The 19,457-nt window shown below is 33.9% G+C and overlaps 2 protein-coding genes across 2 annotated transcripts in view; both read left to right on the top strand.

Moving 5' to 3' along the window:
- Positions 1-5,605, top strand: part of LOC134276046 (uncharacterized) — a 54,794-nt gene extending 49,189 nt beyond the window's left edge. Inside the window, exons 8-12 of the mRNA XM_062758328.1 lie at positions 66-299; positions 397-615; positions 3,230-3,460; positions 5,115-5,121; positions 5,602-5,605. Of these exons, the coding sequence (XP_062614312.1) occupies positions 66-299; positions 397-615; positions 3,230-3,460; positions 5,115-5,121; positions 5,602-5,605 (695 nt within the window). The remainder of the gene's footprint in view (positions 1-65; positions 300-396; positions 616-3,229; positions 3,461-5,114; positions 5,122-5,601) is intronic.
- A 26-nt stretch (positions 5,606-5,631) lies between these two features.
- The window catches only part of LOC134276045 (uncharacterized), a 55,195-nt gene continuing 41,369 nt past the window's right edge, over positions 5,632-19,457 (top strand). The window contains exon 1 of the mRNA XM_062758327.1: positions 5,632-5,826. The gene's annotated coding sequence lies outside the window, so the exon portion shown is untranslated. The remainder of the gene's footprint in view (positions 5,827-19,457) is intronic.

The following is a 19,457-nucleotide window of genomic DNA, read 5'->3' as shown; positions in this document are numbered from 1 at the left end:
TAAATTAGTATTATTTTGCATTACATTGAAATAGTTGTGTCTATAAAAATATTTTCTGTTTATAGGTGAATATATTAATAACAGAGAGTCTTCCATTGCTGTTCCAAAATCAAGCATTCCTTGTCCTGAAAGACTCCCATCATGCTTAGGGTTATCTGATGGAAGACATGAATTTTTGGGTAGGAGGTGGATGTCTGACTACATAATATGCTATCATAACCGAACAGTAGAAATGACAAAGTGTTCAGAAGGATACTTTGATCCATACCAACGTATCTGTGTAAAGTGGATACCTCAACGTGAGTTCAGTTATGATATCCACTCCATTTAAAATGATGTTTTTGCATTTGGTTATTCTGAAAAAACTACTTTTTCATAATGATTCTTTTTATTTAGATAACATTGTGGAGTTTTGTGGAAATCATCCTCAGGCCTTCATGCCACACCTTAATAACTGTGCACAATACTTTATCTGCAAACAGTTACAGTCATCAAAATCACAGTTACTCGAAATTCAGGAATGTCCTTACCCACAACTTTTCTCCAGCCAAACGATGAAATGTCAAGCATTTCATACTGTTCAGTGTATTGGAAGGAAAGAACCAATGTCTCCGTGTAAGTCTCAAAAAATTTATTCACGAGGGTGATCAAAAAGATCGCGTTCTAAATTGAATTACTTTCATAAAAGAAATAAAATTATTAGTGTTGGCAAATTGGACGATTTTTAGGAACCGGTTACTCGTTTGATCTTTCGATCGAGTACCCGGTTACTCGGATGGTTTTTAGCCGGGCTTATTGCTCAAAGAGCAATTGCCGGCTTATGTCATCCTGTTCAAGGCAGGAAGTCCACCCCATAGTCGCCAAATTAAAGTTACGTGTAAAAATAAAGTACTTATTCTCAACTACTTTTGAGATAATGTAAACATGATAAATGCTAAATAAAGTGACAAATTTTAAAAGAAATCGGAGTTTTATCTATGTACAAATAAATATATCAGTAGTAATGACTTTGAAAACTTCAGTCCTAAGTCAAACAACATATAGTTCATTTGCGTAAGATTTTTTGATTGTCAGTGTTATCGTAGCCTACATGTAGTTCTCTACAGAAACAAAGGGAAGCAGGAAAGGGAACTAGACTGGTCTGTTTGTTTACATTCGGCGGTGCCAGGTTAACTCTGATCCTGATAAATTCGGACCGTGGTATTAGGACCAATAAACTCATTGTCTTATCATATTCTAGTACACTGATATTTCAAAATAATTTTTACAGAAGAATTTTTAATGAGATAATCATATGTCACTGAAGCCCTTATTTTATTAGTTTTTTTATTATGTTTTTAATTGTTTGTCAGTATATTTACATAATTTTCCATTGTCTGAAATTCTTGCTATTTTATATCTATTAATACAATTATGAATGCATGATTCATGTAAAAAATTCAACTCTGTAAATGAGCCCGGCTCTCTGTACTCCTGAGTACTTTGATTTGTTATAATAGTTACCGAATTTATCATTAAACTCATCCATTTACTTATTGGTAGAAATAAACCACAAATGTAACGTATATGAACTTTATTTACAAATACAAGCTAAAAAAACCACAATATCTTCGAAAAATTTTGAATTTAAATGTAAATTGAAAGGGGCAGTTAGATTTAAAACGTTTTCTTTATCTTCCCCCGATACATGTTGCGATCAAGGAGAATTAAGATACCCAGTAATTGCTGGTTAAATTTGTGGAGTTTCCTGCAAGTCGCTGGTTTCCGAATTATGCTTTAATGTAAGGTGATTTAGCATATTTGTAGTTCCACCCGTACACGAAAACTCGGATACATATAATTTGCATTTGACAGATTTCGAGTTAGACGTTCTTTTAAAATATTTCTATGCTTTAGATCTATGCGGCAGCATCTTATTAAAGTATGTTCCTCTGATTAATACGGGTCTAAATAAGGTAATCATAATTTATGTCTTCAAAACCTGTATCCTACACTAAAATTAAATTAGGTTTCAGTATTCAGGGGCCCGTTTTACAAAAGAACTTACGACTAAGACCAGAAACTTCAGATTGTTGTTATACTTTGCAAAATTAATATTTCTCTTTGAAATTGTTTGTTTAAAAATATCATACCACATTCCTCTTAAAAAATTTAAAATAATTTTCGATATAATGATTATTCAAAATTTATACGGAGAATTAAATTTGGTCTTAAGTCGCAAGTCCTTTTGTAAAACGGGCCCCAGTATTTTAGCTCAACTCAACGAAGTTTGGGGAGCTTATGTTATACCCTCGGCGCCTGTGTCTCCAGGTGGTTAAGGTTTTTGGTGCATTTTTCTTTATTAGTACTTATATTCCCTAAATTGATCAGAGATGCATGGAAGATGCTTCTAGTACACGTGTGCATAACTGTACCAGTCAAGGTTTCAGATGCTGCAATTTTAGTAAAAGGAATGACCAAATTAATTTTTTTGATGTAAGTAAAAGTATTTGGTGCATGTCTCATTTCCAAGTAACTATGAGTCCTATGTTGATCAAACTTGCATGGATAATACATCCACATGTATGGATGCACAATACCGGGCTTGCCTCGGATGCTGGATCTGACCCACATTTTCCGAATGAATGAACAGGTTTTTGGTGCATGTCTCATTTTCAAGTGACTATGATCCTTATGTTGACCAAACTTTCATAGGTGATGCACACTTATGGACTTGCTTCAGATGCTGGATCCTTCAAACATTTTCAGATAATGGGCCAGGTTAAAGTTTTTGATGCAGGTCAATTACCAGGAATTTATAAGTTTCTATCAATCTGTCTAAACATAATTTGCATGGATGATGAAACAAAAGAATGAATATTCTCAAACTTGCTCCAGATGTTAGATCTGAATGACATTTTCTGGCTAGATGAGTAATTTGAAGTTTTTAAAATAAGTTTATTCCTAAGTAAATGCAAGCCCTATCAGATCAAAATGGCATTAATGTTACATCTATCCTGGAATGTACACCTTTAGATTATTATACCCCACGCAACAACTGACGGACGGGTCAAAAACATTCTATTTATTATGCATAAATAATAGTTTTGCCAGGTATGTGATCTTGATATGTATATTCCATCCATGCCAAATTTGCGTCGATGTAAATTACCAAAATATTCATTTGGTATGTCTCAGGGTTTTCATTTCTTTTTGATTTGTTGAGGTAAACTTTGTTGGTTTTTTTTAGGTGAATACAAGCAAAATGCATGTCGACTAAATTACTCAGACTGTATCCCCTGCCTTGAAAGGCTACCAAGTTGTGTGGGGGTTCCTGATGGACCTCATGCTTATCCAAACAGAATCTGGACATACTGGTACATCTTATGTGACCGAAATAGGACAATAGAGATTAGAAAATGTCAACATGAGCAAGTTTTTGACCCAAAGTTCAAACAGTGTGTCTCTCCTTATTTTCCAGGTTAGTTTTGTTCATGAAATTCCATATTCCAGTACAGTGTGGTTTTTGCGAATTCATGAGTAAAATGAACTTTCATTTTGAATATTACGCGTGTAAATAACAATTTAATATAACGCTTTATAATTATATTACAACCATTTGATGCCATCCCTGCCAGTTAGCCATAACTTTGTTTAAAATTTACTTCAAGATCTTCCAACAATCCATTGAAATTCCAATGGGTGCCAATTGCGCCCTGTTTTTAGAAGGCCTATTTTTTATATTCATATTAAGCAGAATTAAATTAAAATCTTATACTTGAGAAGAAGAGAACATTTGCTGTAGCTTTCAACACGGCATTTTCATATTTCAATGACGTATTATCAATTAACATTATTATACCTCATTATAAATATTCTAAACAACGTGTTATCTGATTGGTTCTAAGTTATCACGTGATCGGGCTGTAAAACTTCATATTTCCCGGCCGTCGGCACGCTTTTCATCATATTCCACCTCTTCGGATACAGTACTTAGTGCATTTTCCCGCAAAAATTATCGTTCGTTTAAAGAAAACTCCCGAGAGTATAGTAGACGTCACAATAACCTGGTTTACGTCATAAAATTGATGATAATGTGTTGACCAAAGGTTTTTATAGTAACTTTACGTAAAGAATGAAAGTTTTGCTTGTATTGGTATAATAAACAATTCATTGCATGACTGTTCGGGAAACATGAAGACTTATTCAGCCAAGAAATATCATATTACCCTCGGGCTCTTGGCTGAATAAGTCTTCATATTTCCCTCACTATCATGCAATAAATGTATAATAGTTAATTCCATTCATATGTCGACTCGATACATCTCGGTGACCTTAAAATAAAAGATACCACAGAGTCTGACAGATCTGTTTTATATTTGGATACATTACTTAAACAGTAATCTCACACCTAAACATAAAGATAAACATGATGACGTAAACTATTTAATCGCATTTCGAAAACGAAAAGAAGCTATTAAAAAACAATTTAATGAATCAATGATATCTACAGTTTCGTTTTATTGTCGATACAATGACCTTATTAGCAAATATACATTATATCATTCGGTCGATTGTTGGATAAGGTTCTTTTTTTCTAATAGGCCATTATTTACGCTCAGAATTGTATACATACAGACTGTTCCATATTTCCTGGTCATAACAAGGAGCCCACAGCGGGTGTAACCGATAAGCTAGGGGATGCTGACTCCTCCATGGCAACTAATACCACCTCTGATGTTTTTGAGGTCCGTGTTTGCTCTTCTTCCGATTCGCATTTGTTTAAGGTGACATTACGTCTGAATACTGTTCGTTATCTCCATAAAGTAGGAGTCGATATAATGCGGAAAATTGAAATATGCAAACGAATATTGGGAGAGAGAAAAAGAGAAATTAAATTTGAACGAAAATTGTTATATTTTTACGATGATTTTATAGGGTATTTGTTTTTTAATCTAATTGAACAAAAAAGAATGCTCATTTTGGTCATCAAATAGTATTGAAAATACATAATGATAGATGTGCTTCTAACTATGTATTTTATGTTCGAGATTTTCAATGGATTTCGGAACGAAAACAACATTGAATGTTTATATTATTAACATTCTTATAATTTATTGTGAAATCTTTTTCAGGGATTTGGTAAGGATAAAGCACAATTCTTGTGTAATATAACATGCTCATTAACTCTTTCACTTACTGTAGGTCAGATTAGTGTAGTCTGTAAAGCAAACCCTTCTTTGCATATTGAGGACCGCGATAGTTGTGCGAGATACTACAATTGTTCAAATATGAAGGGAGGCATTGTTCCCCTGTCAGAATGCAAGTACCCAAAACTCTACTCTGGCCAGCAGGGGTCATGTCTTGACTTCAGATTAGTGCATTGTGGAAACAGGCCAGAACCCAAAGCTCCATGTATGTTTATGGTTTATCTATATACAAACATATTTTATTTCATATATATATATATACAATCAACCGTGACAGACGATGACGTTAGAACGTAATAGAACCACGTCAAAATCGGGATTTTTATACTGCCTCCTGTTTATTCTCCACTTTAATAAGCTTAAGATCTAGAAAAAAAACATAACTTAAAATGTAATTATTTATTTTTTGTAGGTGAATATAGTCAAAATTTGTGCCAATCTAACAGTTCATGTATACCTTGTCCTGATCGGTTGCCAAGCTGCGTTGGACTGCCCGATGGTCCAAACTATTTTGCTGGACAAATTTGGTCCTCCTTTTATGTGGATTGTGTCAACAACAGGACATATACCATTCATCAATGTAGAAATGGATGGTTTCATCCTATCCAAAGAGTCTGTGTCTCTCTTATTCATCCAGGTTCGTTAGTATTTCTATTTTATAGTCATATTGTAATTTATCACAACAAAAAAGAAAAAAAGTTATTTGCATTGTATGTTGGAGCATATAAAGTTTGTCATGTCAGTCTTCCGTCCTTCCGTCCCGCTTTGTATGTAGATCAGTTCAAAGCTTAGTTTAAAAAACAATTTAAGATATTTTTATAAAAATCAAGTGCATTAATCTTTTTTTGACATTGAATTTGACCTCGCTTTTCTTTAATCAGTGTTTTGCTCAGTTTTAAAGAAACTATTCGAGATATTTTTTATCAAATTGATATGCTGAAACAAACTTATAAAAACAATTCTACTGCATCAACTTTTTTAGACTTTGCACTTCACTGTGACCTTTACCCTTTTACTCAGTTTTACATAAACCATTCAAGATATTTTTAGCTCACCTGAGCCAAAGGCTCAAGTGAGCTTTTCTGATCAAAATTTGTCCGTTGTCTATCGTCGTCGTTGTTGTCGTAGTCTCTGTCGTCGTTGTAAATTTTTCCCATTTTCATCTTCTTCTCAGAAGCACTGGGGCAAACAGGTACTTAAAGAAATATGCAAGCATCCTTAGTTAATGTACATTCAAGTTTATTCAAATCATACCTTCTCCTCTTAAAGGATTGGTTGGGTCCACTTTTGGGTTTAAACTTTTCAATAATAAACTGATTTTTGCTTTTTTTCCCCAGCCACATTGCCCAGGTGAGCGATGTGGCCCATGGACCTCTCGTTATTAAACTCAATGTACTGATACATATTAATGAGAGCTCTTCAACTGCATCAAAACCTTGCAGACACACACTGATGGAAGCAATTGATTCAACTGCATCAACATATATTTCTCATTAACTTTGATGTCACTTGTTTTTAATAAGAGTTTTGCTCATTTTTATGCACCTGGATCGAAAGTTTTTGTCCTGTCTATCTGTCTGTTTGTCTCCAAACTCTTTCGCCACAACTTTTGAACCATAAACGTAAGAGACTTCATATATGGAATGCATACTCCACTAATTATTCTCTTTCAAATGACTGTGAACTATACGCTAAATATACCTTTTTTTGTCGGTAAACTTTAACCTTCGCCATAACTTTTGAACGAAGAAAGATGGAGACTTAGTATTTGGCATTCACACTCCACTAATTGAGCCCTTTCATATGACACCAAGGTCAAAAAGTTGCGCTTAGTTCTAAATTTAACTTTCCAAATTCTAACCTCAATTGTAAAAAAGATAGATTTTTAAAAAGTCCTTATTCTTCTGTCAAGTATTCTCATAGTCGACATCTGCACGAAGCGCGTTGGACCAAATTGTCTTGCAAACCAAAATGGCTGTATAAATAGACGAAATTTTGGAGGGCTTTTAACAACAATTATAAGGGATGCTTAGTGGAATCAGTGAAATAATATGTTACGAACACACGTTTTAATAGTAATATTTTGAGATGACAATTTAAAAACATGGAGAAATAAATCGAGAAACAGCGCATTTTTTTGTGCGCAATAAACATACATTTTTCTCAGTGGGTGGCACTGTAGCTCTCCGGTCTGTCAATATATTTTTTATCGGAGAGCTACAATTCTGCAGCTTGGTAATAACGGAGTGTAATTGGTACCCATGGGAATTCCAATAGATTGTTGGAAGACCTGGTCTCAAAAAACCACAATCAGAATCTCAAGCATCTTTTTGATGTCAGCTTCAGAGTACTAGTGTGTACAATCTTTATGTTTTAACAAAATAACTTTGCAAATAACTTATGATAAGGAAAGTAAATTTATGAGTTCCGTTTTCATTGAAAAAGCAGCTTCAATGATATTTAAAATCCTGAACTTTAATTTATCATGGGAATGGTTGTAGATAGAATTGAAAAGTCGTACGATTTTAAGCTGTTGATTTTTGGTGAAATAAATTCATGTCCCCAAGAGTAAGGTGAGGCCACAATATGAACTTTTACAGTTAGTGAAAAAATATGTAAATTACCTTGTGTATATTCAATTTTGTTCAAATCGTAACCCTCCCTCTCCCTTTTAGGGGTAGGTCGGGTTCACTTATTATTTAACATTTTCAATACTAAACTGATTTCTTTTGCCTTTTCTCTTGTCAATGCTAATGTGAGCTATGTCAGCCCTGGGTCCTTTGTTTCTAATATTTCAATTTTTTTATCATCTATAGACAAATCATCCATATATTTCGATGGACTCAAAATGTCCGTTTAATTTTTTAAAGCTAACCTGAGCTGAAAGATCAAGTGAGCCTTTCTGATCACATTTTGGTGGTCGTCCATTTGTCTGTCTGTCTGTAAACTTTTTTAAATTTTCTACTTTTTCTCAAGAACCACTTGGCTTATTTTAACCAAACCTGTCACAAAGCATCCATTGGTAGAGATTATACAAGTTTGTTTAAATGATGGACCACACTCTCCTCTCATTCTAGGGAAAATAATTAAGAAACAGTGATAATTTGGTGGCATGTTTTAAAAATCTTCTTCTCAAGAACTATTGTGGAAGAAAATATCAAACTTTTGAGAAAGCATCCTTAGAAAGTGTAGGTTCAACTTTGTACGAATTATGACCCCCAGGTGTAGGGCGGAGCTACGGGGGAGGATAAAAGTTTTACATAAAAACATGTATGAAAAATCTAAAAAAAAAAAAATCTTCTAGAGAACAGCGTGTTTGGTCATAATTTTTTGGAAGCATCAGGTAGTGTAGATTCATGTTTGTTCAAATAATGACACCCGTGGATAGGACAGGTCCACAGTAGATGAGCAGAGTTTAACATAGGAATATATGGGGAAAATCTTAAAAATCTTCTTTACAAACGCTGTGTAGGTAGATTAGTCATATTTATATGGAAGCATTCTCATGCAGTGTATATTTAGATCTGTTCAAATCATCATTGTGGGCGATGGAACACCAGGGGAGGTTGAGACCACAAGTTCAAACTGAAAGGAGTAAAAACAAGATGTATATGTGAAACACAGATGCCCCCGTATGACAACATGGAGAAGGTTAAGCTTTCTCAAATGCAGATCAAATATGTTGGTACCTAAAGTAAGGCCTTTTCACAAGAAAAACAAATGTGAAATATATAACCCCAGCAACACCAGTTCAAAAGTTATGGCAAAGGTTAAAGTTTGTAAAAAGTAAGTCAAATTCTAAGGTCAAGGTCAAAAGTTTTTGATATCCAATGAAAGGTCTTGTCACAAGGATAAAATATGTGAAGCATGAAAGCCCTAGCCCTTCTGTTAAAAAATTATGACCCAGGTTTTCGTCAGTACGGAAATCTCCAAGGTCAAGATTAAAAGGTCAAAAGTGTTTATTTAAAATGAAAGGTCTTGCCACAAAGAATTGATATTTGAAATATGAAATTACTTGTATACACCGTTTAAAAATTAAGGCCAAAGCAAATGCTTGGATTTTTTGTGTAAAAATGAGTCAAACTTCAAGGTCAAAGGGTCAATGTTTTTGATACCAAATGAAAGGTCTTATCACAAGTATTAAATATGTGAAGTATGCCCTAGCCGTAATCCTTCAAAAATTATGGTCAAGCTTGTATTTTAAAAGTAGGCCAAAGTTCAAGGTCAAAGGGTGAAAGTCTTTGGTATCCAATGAAGTGTCTTCTTAGCAGGATTACATACAGTTGTAATTATGTGAAGTATGAAAGCCCTAGACCTTACTGTTCAAAAGTTATGACCAAGGTTAAAAAATTTTTCATACGTACTGAAATCTCCAAGATCAAGATCCAAAGGTCAAAGTTGTTGGTACTCAATAAAAGGTCTTTACACAAAAAATTCATATTTGAAGTATGAGTCCTGATTTTTACTGTTTAAAAGATATGGCCAGAGTAAAAGGTAGAAATTTTTGTGTAAAAGTGGGTCAAACTCGAAGGTCAAAGAACTATATGCGTATTGCTTTACACAAAAAAACTTCCTGAAATGTGCTGATTTAAATTGAAGTATAAGTTAACAGAAAATATTATAGTTCCAGAGCAGTGTATTCACAATTTCTGTTTTTATGACGTTACAAACTAGTCCGATTTTCTATTTTTCAGAAAGAGGACAAAATGGACAAAATTTCAACAATTTAAGCTTTATAATTTATAGAGCGCATGTGTGTTCAGTAACAATATTGACATATTTCATTGATATTATCATTCTACACATTATATCAAAATATTAATCCTGAACACACATGCGCTAAAAAATATCGACGAAATATGTACATTTTTCTGCAAAATTTAAAAAACTGAAATTTACGTGTGAAAATATGACGTCATTACTTATGAAATTATTCAGTGCTTTGAAGTCAGCATATACTCCTCTGTTTAAGGACTTAATTAAATATTACTCCATCAAAGTTTGATTTTGGGGGGCAAATGTTGGTTAATACCGCATATAGTTCTTTGGTGGTACCCAGAGAAAGGTCTTGTCACAAGGAATATACATGTGAAATATGAAAGTCATAGGGCCATTAAATCTAGCTGCAGAACTGTGGCTCTCCGAAAAAAATATTTTGATAGACCGGAGAGATACAGTGCCAGCCATTGAAAAAACTGTATATTATTGCGCACAAAAATTTGCGCTTAATTCTTGATTAATTCTTCCAAATTCTTACCTCAAGTGCAAAAAAGCTAAATAAAAAAAAGTACTTATCTTTTTATCAAGTACTCTCGTAGTTGACATCTGTACGAAGCGCATTAGACCGAATTATCTTACAAACAAAAATGGCAATGTAAATGGACGAACTTTTCGAAATTATCTTAATTTCAGGGCCCGGTGTGTGGTGGGGTGGGGGGTGGGGGCTATTGACAACAATTAAAAGGAATGTTTTGTCGAGGAATCAGTGAAAGAATATGTTTAAAATACACGGTTAGTAATATTTTGATGTGACAGTTTGAAAAACATGAAATAAACCGAGAGAGAGAGAGCGCACTTTTTTGTGCGCAATAAATACATTTGTGTATGGTTTTTTCAATGGGTGGCACTGTAGCTCTCCGGTCTATCAATTTTTTTTTCGGAGAGCTACAGTTCTCCAGCTAAACTAAATCAAAAGTTATAATAAGGTTAACGTTTTTTCGGACAAACAGACAAACCAAATAGACAGACGGACGGACACGACAAAAACTATATATACAGTACCCCCGAAACTTCGTTTACGGGGGCATATTAAAGTTGTAACTGTAAAGTAAAGTAAGTTTACATTTTTTTTGGAAAAAAATATTACAAATAATGTTACACATGCATAAAAAAAATTTACATGAAGCTGTAAATAGCATCATATGTATGTGCTAAATAATAGAGAAATTACATTATCACAGTATCAATGAATAGAAATCACTGTTACTTACTTCAATAGAAAAAAAATAAATGTAAATTACATGTTCAGATTATTTATTTTGGTCTTTTAGAATGTTGAGAATACTTGAATTGATTACGAATTGAGTAACATTGTGTAAATTTCATTTTTTTTTAAAATTTAGATCTAAGGGTAGATCACTCTAACACCAGAAAAATACCTTAGAATCAGAACACTTTGGTGTGCAGTGTAGCGAAGGTTCTTAACTTATGATTTATACTCTGTCAATAGTCTAGACGAACTCCTAAATCGAACAACAGGGGCATATTATCCACTCTGGTCTATACTTCACATGTATTTTTATATGTGAAGTAGAGAACAGAAGGGATAAGATGCCCCAGTGATCGAACCATTCTTTGGTTCCTTATTCATTTCGTTTTCATATATGTTCTTTCTGATTTTGGACTTTGCGATCGTCGGGTTCTACATGTACATGAAGTTGGAGCTATTGTTTTCTTTTCACCCTCTGTGACCCTCACAATTTTCATGATACGAAAAATGCATAAAGAGAAAGAGCCACTTTGTGCCTTAATTGGGCCTGAGAATTTCTGAAAATCAAAACCGCTGTGTTTAGGATGCAAATGCAGTCTATATCACTTGGAGTATTGGTGACCAAGTATCTATTAACCATGACGTAATTTTCCCTCTAGTCGATGCATTATAACGTCATACAATGTGTCATTTTCCTCATATCCTGTAAATTCCTTTGAAAATGGCCTAAAGTTGAAGTATTTTTTCAATATTTCATATAGAGCACAACCTTTGATCCAAAATATGCAAATACATAATGAAAGACCTGTTTCTGAAGATTGAAAAACATGTTTTATTTTTTGGATCGTGGGCTGTGCTCATATTTTAATTCTTTGCTGTAGGTACCCAAATACGCATGTTTTCTGCAAATTTCAATAACATTACAATTTCTCAAAGCCTATTTTCCAATATCAGGATTCTCTAAAAGAAATTTAATTACTAGTTTAGGAAATGAAAGCAAGTGTCTTTTTTTTTTGATATATGAAATGGGAAAGAGGGTGACGGTTAATTAAATGATATAAGTACAGGGCCATTTTATGCATAAAAAGAAACTAGCTCTTTATTTTCTTCAAACATAATTTAAAGGAGAGATTTCCATGAGGCTGTTTTTGGGCCCACGTTTTTTGCAAAAAAATGACATTGGATCATGGCCACAATTACTTTCATTATTTTCTACATGTCTAATTTTGTAATGTGTATTTATTTTGCGAGAAGAAAAGTTAGGATAATATTGAAATAAACGATCAAAGAATGGTGCCCTCAACCGCTTTAACATTGAGTATATAGGAAAATGTCGGAGGATAACATGTATATTGTTTAGCCTTCTAGTATACCGCGTGTTGCATTCTGAACCAAACCATACTTGGATCATTGATTACTTATATGCACAGGAACATAATACTGAAATATGGTTGGTGCTTTTACCACACTAATTGCATGTCGTATGGTATTATATTCGCTGAGAAAACAGTGATGGAAATTTGGTACACACGGATAAGTAGAAAGTTGACATTGCATACAAAAATAAATTACAACTAGAAACGATCTCGTTGCAAGCAACGAGAGGTCTTCCGTCCGTTTCTGATTTAAAAAACGAAAATTCTAGCTGAAAAAGTCATAAAAAAATATCGGTCACACGGGGGATCGAACCCCGGTCGCCCGCGTGAAAATCCAACGCGCTAACCATTACGCCATCGGGAACACCGCTTCAAATTTTTAAATGCAAATTTCTCAAAACTGGCTTTTTCAATTCTAAAACAAATTACACATTTCGCATTCATTTAAGAGTTTCTATTAACCCAATAAAAATGAAAGAAAAATAATGAAAAACAAAAAAGTTGAAAATTTTGATTTTTTTAAATCGCTTCCGGTAGCGACCGGAAGTATTGACGACACACGAAAAGGACATTCCGCATATCTAGAAGTCATGACCTATGTTCTCCAACAAGTCTCCAGTTCATATCTTTAGTAGTTCTTTAGATCTCGAACTGACAAAATTTCATTTTAAAATCAGAAAAATGGCCATAACTTGGCACCGAAAGCGAGTAAAATTCTTCCAAATGTAACAATGGCATATAAGAGCGCATCACCCTCCGATGAATAGTTCAGATATCGCGTGCACAAAATTTGAAAAAATTAATTAATAATAATAATAATAAGAAACAGTAGAATCACTATAAGGTCTTCCGTGAAGACGGAAGACCTTAATTACTCATTGCAGATGCTTGAAATTTTAGCACAATCTTTGCTTCGGCATGCCATATTGTGACAGGCGCGGATCTAGAAATTTTTCAAAGGGGGGTGGAAGGATTTTTCAAACGTGGGGGTTGAAGGGGAAAAAGTTATTATAACATACGTTTTTACACAAACATGTAGTTAAGTAACTCAATAGGATACCTGGTGAAGTTTGGTATTTAAAATTTTAGTGGGAGGTTGGTCAACTTGGGAAAAAGTACTTGTGTGGATTACCTGAAAGTTTTTGAAAAAATAAAGGAAAATATAATTATTTCCGAACCCGAAAATCCCATTTTGTAAAGTGGGTCGGGTTTCATTTTGTTTTCAAAAACGAATTTCTTTATATATTATAACATTAGCCTTTCACTGAACATTTTCTATAACAGTAAAAACACAACAACAATTTGGAACTTCTTTCTCTTTCTTATTTTGCAAATCCCAAAGGGGGGGGGGGGGGGGTTGCAACCCCTGTACCCCCCACCCCCGACCGTCTGCATCCTCCACTTTTATTCGTAACTGATTACACCTCAGATATATTGTTGCTCAGTACCATTGCTTTCTACATGCATCTTTGTAAGGATTTTAATTTAGTTTAGGAATTTAATATAGGAGTGATATTTCCAGTTCATTTCGAGTGGTGGTGGTACTAAAGGTTATTCAAACTGATGCATGATTTGAAGTATTTTTACATTAGAAAGGGCAATATATATTTGAGTATACGTTGGATTACCGCTTTCAAAATTAAATCCAAGGTCCACTTAATAAAATAAACATTATTTTCATTGCAACAAAATGTCACAAAGACTTTTCTGCAAAATATTATCAAATTTTCTACAAAAGAAATGTCCCGTAAAGGGAATGCACATAGATCAGAATTGATAATTTACTGTAAATGCAGTATGCGAAAAGTACGTAATTCTTCATTTTTAAATTGGTTGGTAGGAAGAAATTCTAGTTTGGGGGAGGGGGAGAGCAGCCAAAAATTTATATTACTATAAACTACGAAGAATTCCTTGACAAGCCAAAAAGAAAGGTTATCAAACGTTTTTATTGATGGGGCAAGGGCATAAAGAAGCATTGGGGTGGGGGCCCCTCTCCGGTCCCTACGGCCATGCTTATCAAGGAATTTGCACTCCTTTTTAATTGAATGATTCTATTGCTTACATGTAATTGAATTATTTGAATTTTCCCAGAAGCATGCATCGCCAGGACTAGTAATTATAGGTTAGCATTTACTCATACGCTGATGACCTAACGGTTAACTTTTCAGAAGTGTAAAGTTAAAATCTAGGGTTAGTAGAGTAGAACCATGAAGCAAAATACCAACGCCAAATACACTTAAGTTTTGTGAAATTATGTCAACGACAAATTTAAAATCTTTAAAAAACCTTTGTATATTTATATCTAAAATAAACGACACCGTCTGTCCTCCATAATTTAAATGTTACCATACCCTCTGTTCTTTTTTTAAAAATTCTTTTTTCATTGTATGTTTATTGCTACATGTATACTTTGCACATATGTTATGCCTCTCATTTATGCTATTGTATCATAATTATATTTATCATTTTTCTTACAATTATGACGACTAATTTATATATTGTACCTCATGTACCACTGATGTTGGTTTGAGTGAAATAAATGAACTTGAACTTGAAATAAAGATTATTTGTACTTTTACAAACAGTACATATTTGAATAAAATACCAAACATTTATATTGAAAACTAGAGGTACTCTGAGCAATGAGCTCACTAAATGATACCCCCAGCCTCCCATAATGTCCATGTGTTGCTATATATTGTTTTACGGTAATATGTAAAGAGGAATAACTCGTCCTATCAAATGTTATCCAGAAGCTTGTATATGTGACGTCATAGGTAAACATAAAATGGCAATGTCCATGTTTTGCTATGGGAAACCTAAAATACGTGTCGAATAAAAAAGTAAAATAGAAGGTGCACAATGGCCTTATGTAATAAAGATTCTGTGAAAGTTTCATTAAATTTCACTCAGTTGTATAAGAGGAATTGCGGATAAGAGATAAAGCGTAACAGACGGGCGGACGGACGGAAATCCCGATTACTATAAATTATACCCTCCCACTTTTCAAGCGGGGGTATAACAAAAATATAAAATACTAGTTTCAGCGTATAACACTGAGGGAGTCAAGACGCTAGTGCATTTTGGCTAGTATCAACGCAACCTTACAATATCCGAGCATGAAAAATATATAAAATACAGAATTCAAGTAAACTGGTTGAAAACAAGGGATAAAGATAGTGAATGTCAATCCCGAATTTCTTTGGTAAAATAAAGAAAATTTTGGAAAACTGCCTCTATATACTTTTGCGTGAAGTTATCGCCCTTATAATATTAAATGACTTTAAATTTTTTTGCAAAAATAGTCAATTTTGATAAATGTACTTAAAATAAAAAGAGCAAGAATTGACATTTTAAAAATTTCTTATAAGATAACGTTCTCTTTATTATGGAAAAAAAATTATTTATATATTTTTTGATTGTAAATAATTATGAAACATCGATGTATAATACATATGAATAGCTTATTTCATAAGAGGAAAGAGTTACTGAGTCAATCGACCAAAAGCAAGAAGAGAAAGAAAGAGAGGATGAGAATGTGGAGAGACAAAGAGAAAGACAGAGTGGGAGGGGTGGAGGAGTGAGAGGGAGTGAGAGGGAGAGATAAATAGAGGGTGTGGATGGGGGGTTATCATCTCCTGTTCCATCTAAATCCTCTTTTATCTTCCCGCAGTTTCTCTCCTCATTACATTTAGCCTCCTACTACCTCTCTCGCTGTCTTAGAAGAGAGAGAATAATAGAGGGAGTGAGAGTAGATAGAAAGGATCTGAGAGGGGAGGGAGTGAGTGAGAAGACAGAGAGAGAAAAGGAGTGGGGAAGTAGACAGAGAGAGGGAGTGGGGAGAGAGAAGAGAGGGGTAGTGGGGAGAGAGAGGGACAGTGTGAGTGGGTAGAGATAGTGCAGATATTAATTTTGGTATGTCTGTTATTCTGTCCGTCTTTCGTTCCGCTTCAAAATATTTTTGTCCCCCGCTTACGTGAAATCGAGGGGACATTAAATCTCATTCGTCTGTCTGTCTGTTTGTCTGCAAAAACTTTAACCTTGCCCATAACTTTTGATTCAGTGGGGCTATGACTTTCATATTTCACATGTGTATTTCTTGTGACAAGACCTTTTTTTGGGTACCACTAAATTTGAACTTTTGACCTTGGCCCTGGAGTTTGACCCACTTTTACACAAAAATTCCAAACTTTTACTTTGGCCATAACTTTTGAATGGTAGGTACTAGGACTTTAATATTTCACATATGTATTTTTTGTAGTAAGACCTTTCATTTGATACCAACAACCTTGACCTTTTGACCTTGACAATTTCCGTACTTATGAAAAATCTTTAACCTTGACCACAACTTTTGAATGGTAAGGGCTAGGGATATCAAACTTCACATATGTAGTCCTTGTGACAAGACCTTTCATTGGATGCCAAGAACTTTGACCCTTTGTCCTTGACCTCGGAGTTTTAACTACTTTTTAAAAACTTTAACCTTGGTCACAACTTTTGAACGGTAGGTACTAGGAATTTCATATTTCACATATGTAGTCTTTGTTGCAAGACCTTTCATTGGATACCAATAACTTTGGCCTTTGGGCCTTGACCTTGGAGATTTACGTACTTATAAAAAAAACTTTAACTTTGACCATAACTTTTGAACGGTGAGGGCTAGGGCTTTTGTACTTCACATATGTAATCCTGGTGATAAGACCTTTCTTGAGAAACCAATAACTCAGACCCTTTCACCTTGGAGTTTGACCTACCTTTCAAAAATTTCTCCTCGACTTTAACTTATGAACAGGTGTTGCTTTGTATATCACAATTATCGTATTTCTTGTGAGAAAAACCCTACTTTGGGTAATTATATATTTAATTTGCATTAATATTTTATATTTAATTTGCATTAATATTTAAAGTTTAATCTTCGTCATGTTGCCATACCGTGTTTCACAAACACATCTTGTTCCTTATATTGAGAAGAGAAAGAGATTTCATATTTGACATGTGTATTACTTATTACATGTACAAGATAATTTCGAGCATGCTATGATTTCTTACCCCTTGACCTTGACCTTCACGATTGATCTTATTTTTAAAAAAACTTCAATGATAATTTCTAAATAAATTACATATCATATCGTGTTCATATTAGACACAATACTCATAAAAAAATAACATCTCACCGAAAGCGAGAGACACAATTCTTTAAATTTGCTTGTTAGGAATTATGACCTTCTTAATTTTTCAGGGTTTCCGCCTATTTTTCCAATCACTTGCAGATTTTGAGCTTATTTTTAGTATGGGACTTTACCTTGATTATTTATAGATCAAGTTTGCATTTTGTTCTGCTTCATTGATTTTTGACGGATTCATGGCATTATTTTATTTTTTATAATTGGGTTCACGATAGGGCTTGCGATGCACTAGATTAATGTCGTGATGCGCCATATTAATGTTCCAAACGAGATTGTCATAATTTAAAACTTGCTGGATAGCTTTAAAATAGGGATGTCAACGAGTGCCCGGTTAACCGGGTCCTCGATCGAACGTCCGAGTATCGACGACATTTATACTTAAATGTGCATACGATAATTAGAGTACCGTCGCCTACATCTGTAAAACATACGTTATCGCCTGTGGCTGTGTATAATTACAGTAATTAGTGTCTAATCTTCTTGTACACAGCTTCTCACAACTATTGTGGTCCTTAATTTTTGGCTTCAATGATTTGTTTTCATTGAGGATCGTTTAAATATGTTCTTTTTTTATTATCTTTAAATCATTTTTAAATTATTTAGTAAATGGTACCAAAATCCGACATGAATAGATATGCCGCTACCAACTCAAAATGTAAAGAAATATTTTGGTAATACATGCAATTCAAGATGAAAAATATGATGGAACCTAAAGTAAGGCCTTTTCACAAGAAATACAAATATAAAATAAAAAACCATAGCACCACCTGTTCAAGGGTTATGACCAAGGTTAAAATGTTTAAAGGTAGGACAAACTCCGCGGTCTAGGTCAAAGGGTCAAGGTTGTTGGTTTCTAAAAAAAAAAGGCCTTGTCTCAAAGATTATGTATGGGAATTATAAAAGCATTGGCCCTTACCGTTCAAAAGTTATGGTCGAGGTTAGAGTATGTAAAAAGTAGGTCAAACTCCAAGGTCAAAGGGTCAAGGTTCTTGATATCCCATGAAAGGTCTTGTTTTAAGAATTACATATGTAAAACATGAAAGCTCTAGCCCCTTATGTTAAAAAATTATGGCCAATTTTAAAGTTTGTAAAAAGTAGGTCAAACTCCTAGGCCAATGGTCAAAGTTGTTGATATCTAATAAAAGGTTACATATTTGAAGTATGAAAGCTCTAGCCCATACCGTTCAAAAGTTATGGCGAAGGTTAAAGTTTTTTCGTTAGTACATAAATCTCCAAGGTCAAGGTCAAAATTGTGAATGAAATGTCAAATGAAAGGTCTTGCCAAAAAGAATTGATATATGAAATTCCTAGCACCTACCGTTTAAAATTAAGACCAAAGTAAAAGTTTGGATTTTTTCTGTAAAAGTGGGTCAAGGTCAAAGGGTAAAGGTTCTTGATATCAAATGAAAGGTTTTGTTACAAGGATTAAATATGTGAAGTATGAAAGCCCTAGTTCTAATCCTTCAAAAATTATGTTCAAGTTTGTATTTTAAAGTAGGTCAAACTCTAAGGTTAAAGTGTCAAAGTTCATGGTATCCTATAAAGCGTCTTTTCACAAGGAGTTCATATTTGAAGTATGAAAGCCCTAGCATTTATCGTTCAAAAGTTATAGCTAAGGTTAAAGTTTTTCGTAAGTAAAGAAATCTCCAAGGTCAAAAGGTCAAGGTTGTTGGTATCCATTGAAAGATCTTTTCACAAAACGTAAATATATCAAGTA

This window comes from Saccostrea cucullata, unplaced genomic scaffold, assembly GCF_032062105.1.
Source record: "Saccostrea cucullata isolate Sc308-1 unplaced genomic scaffold, CSIRO_AGI_Scuc_v1 ctg1318, whole genome shotgun sequence".
In the NCBI taxonomy this organism is placed as follows: domain Eukaryota; kingdom Metazoa; phylum Mollusca; class Bivalvia; order Ostreida; family Ostreidae; genus Saccostrea; species Saccostrea cuccullata.
Note: the sequence above shows the minus strand (reverse complement) of the source record. Positions and strands in the feature narration are given on the sequence as shown.